Here is a 7,682-nt window from a genome sequence, read left to right on the forward strand (position 1 = left end):
ATAATATACTGTCTGTGTTTGGGCTATATTTTATTCAATATAGGCTAGTATGATTTGGGACTCTCCAATTCCAGTATTGGATCACTGCATCCCAGAGTGCCTTGCATGGGTCTTAGTTATTGGATTCTCTGTTGTAAAACAATCTCTCTGCGGTAGACGAGTGTGTCCAGTGTGTGTGTGAAACAGATTAGGGTTTGTTTGTGTGTTCATGTCTAATTAAGCTCAATTAAGCTCTAATTTAGTTCTAAATTGCGTTTGTATGTTAAACACACCCAACCAGCTGATTGAGCTAAAGCGTTTAGGACATGACATCCAGCTGAACAGAGGCGAATTTCACAGCTCGTTTTTGTCTTCGCTTTATAGTCATTTCGGTTTTTGCGGGCTGTTTCGACTGGGCTAATGTACTTCGTTGAGTCAATTTTGTCATTTCTCCCCTGTGACTCTTGTTTTTTGTGTAATGCGACTCTCAAAATAGTCTAAATTCCTTGTTAGTGTGACCTTAAGCAAAGTGGGTTTGTAAATGTATGACACATACATCCTTGACTGTTTGGTGTTCCCGCAATGGGGTGTTTGTTTCATTTACAGGATGTGCTCTTAATGTGTTCTGTTCTCTTTAGGTTGCGGCCAGCCATTGTTCTACAGCGCCGTCATGTCTTACTGCTTTATGTGGGAGAGAGAGAGCAGAAAGATGATCTAGCCTTTGCAAATCAAATCATTTGAAATCACATGTCTAACACTCTTACATTACTGCAGTTTGTGTCCTCACTTCCCCTCCCTTTTTCTCTTCTCATTTTGTTTCCTGTTCACTTGTCTCTTTACCTTGCCTTGTCTTGTTGTCTTTTTTACTTGTCTCCTTTTGTCCCATCATGTCTCCTTCTCTTTCAACTCGTCGTCTTTTCTCTCACCTCATCTCATCTTGTTTTCTCTCCACTTGCCTCCTCTTGTCTAATCTTTACTTTCTTCTTCTCTCCTTTCATCTTATCTGGTTTGCCCTTTTAGCCTTGTCTTCCACTCATCTCGTCTAATCTTGTCCTATCTTTTTTCGTCTCATCTCATCTCATCTCATCTCATCTCATCTCATCTCACCTGGGTTCCTGTTCTCTTATTTCATCTAGTTTCTTTTCCTTTCATTGTGTCTCATCTCACCTCACCTGAATTCCTCTTCTCTCCATTTGTCTTGTCTCATCTCATTTAGTGTATTGTCTTTTTATCACGTCTCATCTTACTTAACCTTGTTTCCTTTAGTCTCGTCTCATCTCATCTCTTCTCGCCTCACCTGAGTTCCTCTTCTCTCCTTTCATCTCATCTCATCTCATCTAGTGTCTTTTCTTCTCATCTAGTGTTTACTTTCATTGTCTCATCTCACCTCACCTCACCTCACCTCACCTGGGATTCTCTGCTCTTTTGTCTTGTCTCAGCTCATCTTTTCTCATCTATTGTCTTTTCCTTTCATTGTCTCATCTCGTTCTGCTCTATCCTTTCATCTCATCTCATCTCAACCTGAGTTTCTCTTCTCTCGTCTCGCCTCATCTACTGTCTTTTCCTTTAATTGTCTCATCTGACCTTACCTTGTTTCCTTTCCTTTCCTTTCATCTCTTCACTTCTCACATTCACCTCTCTTCAGTTGTTCTTCTCCTTTTGTTTTGTCTCATCTCACCTTAATTCACCTCACCTGAGGTCCTCTTTTTTTTCCTTTCGTTTTATCTCGTCTCATCTAACCTCAATTCACTTCACATAAGTTCGTCTTTTCTCCTTTCGTCTCATCTCATCTCAACTCAACTTGTTTCATTCTGTCTCATCTCAGCTCACCTGAGTTCCTATTCTATCCTCTCCTTTCGTCTCGTCTTGTCTCATCTCATCCAATCTAGTGTATTTTTTAGTTTGTCTCATCTCACCTCGGTTCACCTCACCTCAATGCACTTTACCTCTCCTCACCCTTTCGTCTCGTCTCACCTCATCTCATCTAAGTTGTCCTTTATTCCTTCGTCTTGTCTCATCTCACCTCACCTCAATTCACTACACCTGATTTTGTCTTTTTTTTTTCTTTTGTCTCATCTTGTCTCGTCTTGTTTCATCTCACAAGTTCCTCTTCTCTCCTGTCTCATCTCATCTAGTGTCTTTACCATTCATTGTGTCTTATCTCACCTTACTTTCCCTTCATCTCATCTCATCTCATCTCATCTCATCTGAGTTGTTCTTCTCTCTTTTCGTCTTGTCTCATCACATCTAGTGTCTTTTCCTTTTGGTGTATTTCATCTCATCTCACTGTACCTTACCTGACTTCCTCTTCTCTCCTTCCATCTCATCTTATCTCATCTCAGTTCCTCTTCTCTCCTGTTCCGTCTCATCTAGTGTCTTTACCTTTCATTTTCTTATCCCACCTTACCTTGTTTCCCTTCCTCGCATCTTATCTCATGTCATCTCACGTGCACCTCACCTGAGTTGTTCTTCTCTCATTTTGTCTTGTCTCATCACATCTAGTGTCTTTTTTCTTTCATTGTATCTCATCTGACCTCAATGTACCTTACCTGACTTCCTCTTCTCTCCTTTCATCTTGTCTCGTCTCATCTGAGTTCCTCTTCTCTCATGTCTCGTCTCATCTAATGTCTTTACCTTTCATTGTCTTCTCACCTTACCTTGTTGCCCTTCCTCTCATCTCATCTCTTCTCACATGCACCTCACCTGAGTTGTTCTTCTCTCATTTGTCTTATCTTGTCTCGTCCCGTCTCATCTTGTCTCATCACATCTAGTGTCTTTTCCTTTCACTGTATCTCACCTCACCTCAATGTACCTTACCTGACTTCCTCTTCTCTTCTTTCATCTTGTCTAGTCTCATCTCGCCTGAGTTCCTCTTCTCTCCTTATGTCTCATCTCAGCATCTTTCTTGTCTCATCTAGTGTCTTTTCCCTTTTATAGTTTCATCTTTAGTGTTGTGTCTTCTTTCATCTTTCATCTTGCTTCATCTTGTCTCATTTCACATCACCTCAACTCATTCATCTCATCTCACTTCATCTTGTATCATCTCCTCTCATCTCACTTCACCTCGATTCATTAATCTCATCATCTTTTTTCACCACACCTGGATTCATCTTCTCTCCTATTGTCTTGTCATCTCATCTCTTCTCCTCTCATCTCAACTCATCTCATTTCACCATACCTGGACTCATCTCCTCTCCTTTCCTCTCAACTCATCCTGATTCATCCCGTATCATTTGATTGTTTCTCTTCTCCTTTCATTTATGTCATCTCATTTCCTCTTGTCTCCCTTCATGTTGTCTTATCTTCTCTCATCTTGTCTCCTCACTTCTCCCCTCTCCTCCTTCATATTGTCTCGTCTTACCTTTTCTCCTGTTCTCTCCTCTCATTTCCCCACGTCTTCTTTCCCCCTCATCTCGTTTAGACTCCCTCATTTTGTTTTCTCTCATTTTGTCTCATTTCGACACCTCTCCCTTCTTGTTTCTTCGAAAACAATGGCTTTGATTGAGGTGCAAGCTTTAAGAATCTCCTCCTGACAACCCAGTCCTTGGATCCGGTTAATCTCTTCAGGGATTTTATAGCTAATACAGTCGGGAGAAGATGATCAGTAGCGAAAACGTCAGGTGGCGCATTTAATCTTTAGATGTCAAGTCGATTGCTGGAATCCTATGACATCCAGCCAAATTAAACAAGTTGCTGTGTATCTTGCGCAGTTATGATATTATGATCGAACCAAATTTAACCTCTGAAATAGCTGTTAAATTTACTGAAACAAATAGCTGGTTTAACCTAAAAGGTTGTAATTTTTACCACGCTTATTTCGCCGCAGGATGATGTCATTTACTGGTGTCAGCCTTGCACTTGATATTCTACATCGCTTGGCTTTTTAAACGCGGTAACTTGAGTCACTGAGATTGCTTATCTTTATTGTGCCCTTGAACCGAGCTTTTTACTCTCGGGAACACCCGAGCGACTACTGTAAATCGCCTGAGATAAAAGCGCCCGTGAAAGTGTAAAACTCTGCGCTCTGATCAGGGTTCGTCTGCAGAATGTGGGTGTGTGTTTGCGTTGGAAGAGAGACACATTTGCTTGCACAGTAGATTAGGTGTGCCTACTTTGTGTCCCCAAAGATTTGTTTCTTTTGAATCTGCAAATAGTACATTCATGGTCCAAGGTTCTTTCGTGACATGTGTTGACTAAATCCATATCAGTAGTTTCACAGAAGGAAGGAGATTGCAGAATTTGATGGCTCAACACAAACCATGTTAAAGAAAAAGGAAAAAGCGAGGTTAGATTGTGTTTGTTTGCCCCTAAAGGCCAGTTAGAAGTCCAGAGTATTAAGCTGTGCCATCAGTTTCCTTGGTATTCTAACCCTTTTTATTGTAAGCTGTTGCTCTAGATTCTAGATCAAATATTCTAGATCAGGGGTCACCACACTCAGTTCCGGATGGCCGTTGTCCTACAGAGTTTAGCTCCAACCCTAATCAAACACACCTGAACCAGCTAATCAAGGTCTTAATAGGTATACTTGAAACTTCCAGGCAGGTGTGTTGAGGCAAGTTGGAGCTAAACTCTGCAGGACACCGGCCCTCCAGGATCAACTTTGATGACCCCTGTTCTAGATAAACAAAATGCAGCTGTCAGGTATATTATTGTTAACAACAGCTTAAATTCGAATTGTCATGAAATACATTTTTGAACATGTCTTTGAACAGAAAAGATCATAGAAACATTGACACCCGATCCTGCTGTAACGAGCTTGAGAATTTAAAGCGGCGGGTGTTTTCAAATGGAAACAATCCTCTGTACCTCTGTGAGTCTGTGCATCTTTTAAAAGTGTTCAACAGTCTGTACTAATAGTGAAACTTAAGTTCATTTTCTTCAGGAGCAGCGGCATTGTTACCTCGCTTGTGAGAAATGCCGTGTAGCTTTTAAGTTGGAAATCGCCAGAGAAGTGCTAACAACATTAGCGCGTATGCTAACGTGTGTGCAAGCTGTATGTGTGTGCATCTTTAAGGGTGGAAAAAGTGGGAGAAATAGAGTAACGCTCTCTGATTTCCGTACATAATAAAACATAATTTTGTGGCAAAAACATGGAATAATCGCCGTTTTTATCCTGTTGTTTACTGTACTTATTTGTTTGGTCAGTGTCGTTGTGGGTTTTAGTTATTTTGCTGTTTTAGGCTCTGAGGATATCGTGAAAAAAGTGTGGCGAAGTGATATAGACATTTAATGCGGTCAAGAGCTGCCTGGAACTACGTTTCCCGTGCGTTTCCATGAAAATAATGCACACCATTAGAACGTTTGTTAGCCAGTCAGACTCAAGCATTCAGCGGCCCCCGAAGTATAATATGTATTACACAGGCAAAGTTTTTCTCATCTTAAAGGGACAGTTCACCCAAAAATGAAAATTCTGTTATTAATTACTTGCGCTCGTATCGTTCCAAACCCGTAAGACCTTTGTTCATCTTCAGAACACAAATTGATTTAATACTTTGATTTAATAATTTTTTTAATACTTTGTGTGCAATGAAAACAGAGCATCACACACGTTGTGGTACTTTTGTAAATGTGCGTCGAAGACTCACATGACTGTCCACAAACCAACAGCAGATTCACCATCACCTGTTGAGTTGATTAAAACAGCTGTTCCCAATGAATCAGGGTAAGTAGGACGTTTTAGAACAGCTTGGACTATTTGGAATGGTATAGAACTTTGGATTTTCCATAGACTGTGACAGTTTGCAAAGGGTATGAATAATTTTGGACATTCCACTTTTTGTTCAAATGTGAATAAAAGCTGAGAAATATTTTTTCCACAACGATGCCTCTTGTACATTGTCTTATTATCTTCTGGGAGACGTCTGTGTCATTTCTAATCAAAAACTTGTAAAATAATTTCTTTTTATTATTTTTTTTCTGCAATGCAAAACAGCGACAGAATGCCTTTTGAAGACTGTTTGAATGCACTTGGCAAGATTTGAGTGTTCGTTCCTAGTGTTAATTTCACACTGTGTTAATTTGCCGTGTTAACGGCATTATTGATCTCTTTCTCCGGCTGAGTGCCCATGTGCCGAAAAAGCTTGCTGATTTTGGGTTGTGATTGTGAAGTGTTTAGTCAGAAGGGAAGTTGGCAAAAAAAAAAATGTTCACTGCAAGTTTATTGTTCACATAATTAAACAAGAGCTACTTATCTTAAATTGCTTAATTCCTATAAAATGTATGATGTGCCTTCATTTGGAGACTAAAGTCGAAATTTAGCTTTAAGCTATGACTGTTATAATACATAATTACAATTTTAAAGAGCAAATAATAGTGTTTTAAATAAGTCCAATTTTGTCATTCACATGAAACAGGGCCTGAATACATTTGAATATAGTTTAAAAAGTGCAAATCGTCCCATGAATCTAATTTGTACATACATTTCCCATGTACTTGTTTACTTGAGAAAATTTGCATAGAAATGACTTTACTTACAAATTACAAACAAATTTGTTCTGCTTGCGTTTCATAACTGAGGTACATCGTCTCAAAACAACTTTCCCTGGGTTAAAACATTGTTTAGATGTATTTCCACATTTCAATCGAGGCAACATAACTTATTAGAGACAATTCGAACACTTTATCACAATGCGGCTTTTGCACCTAATATTGTGTTAGTGAGTTAATTCGAGAGTGCATTGTGCGATAATTGGACGGTATTGATCTTCCAGGCGGATACTGGGTGCCAAATAAGCTCGTTGATTTTCAGCTCGTTTTAGGACTGTTGTGTGCTAATTATGTTCTTTTCTCTCTCTTTTTCTGTGTGTAGACTTGCTGAACGGCGCGCAAGAGAAATGCGAGCTCCCCTCGCTTGACGGGTTTCCGCATTGTGAAGGGAAGTTGAAGGTGAGCATTTCTCGCACTCTCTGATCCAGCTCTCTGAGGAGTCACTCTGTAATTACTTTGGGCTGTCGCTGTCCTGTGATGGCTTCTCATCTGTTGGACTTTATTTAGAAACCATTTCCATCCTGAATCCTGACAGATAGATTTTTAAAATTAAAGACTCTCGGCGGGACGTTCCCCGTTACAGCGAGAGATATTGATTCGGTTTGAGACATATTTGAAAGCTTTTAACGGCTTTTGTGTTATTTATGAGGAGAGCGCTTGTGTTGTTACTATAGTCTGTGAGAATTCGAGCTTAGGGAAAAGTTAGAAAAGAAAATAGTAATTAGGAGATAAAGAATAAAAATGTGGTTTGCTAAAAGTTGGTATTTGAATAAAAATTATTTAATAAATATGTGCAATAAATTATAATAGATCATCTTTAAAATATATAAATATAATTAAACAAATGTATAATTTTAATGTATAATGCTTTTTCCACAATTTGTGCAATTTTGTGCAATTTGATGATTTCAGGATTTTTAGATTTTAGATATTTTTTTTATACTTAATATATAATTATAATGTATTATTAGTTATAATCATAAATTATTATTATTATTATTTTTTTTATAGAACATTTAGACGATAAAGTAATTTATTAATTGCCAGGCTTGGGATTATTATTTTTTTTAAACAAATTATAATAATAAATATCTTTATTAATCTACCATGTTATTTTGAAACACATTTTCTCAAAAACATTTCTGTACAGTTTGATATAGCTTAGGTTTAGAATTTATTTTCTACTTTAAGATTTTACTTAGTTTTATTTTTGCTTG

The 7,682-nt window shown here is 38.4% G+C and overlaps 1 protein-coding gene across 1 annotated transcript in view; it reads left to right on the top strand.

Moving 5' to 3' along the window:
* The window catches only part of mgat5 (alpha-1,6-mannosylglycoprotein 6-beta-N-acetylglucosaminyltransferase), a 77,695-nt gene that overhangs the window by 55,264 nt on the left and 14,749 nt on the right, over positions 1-7,682 (top strand). The window contains exon 4 of the mRNA XM_073836603.1: positions 6,788-6,864. Coding sequence (XP_073692704.1) covers positions 6,788-6,864 — 77 coding nt within the window. The remainder of the gene's footprint in view (positions 1-6,787; positions 6,865-7,682) is intronic.

This window comes from Garra rufa, chromosome 3 (genome assembly GCF_049309525.1).
Source record: "Garra rufa chromosome 3, GarRuf1.0, whole genome shotgun sequence".
In the NCBI taxonomy this organism is placed as follows: Eukaryota; Metazoa; Chordata; class Actinopteri; order Cypriniformes; family Cyprinidae; genus Garra; species Garra rufa.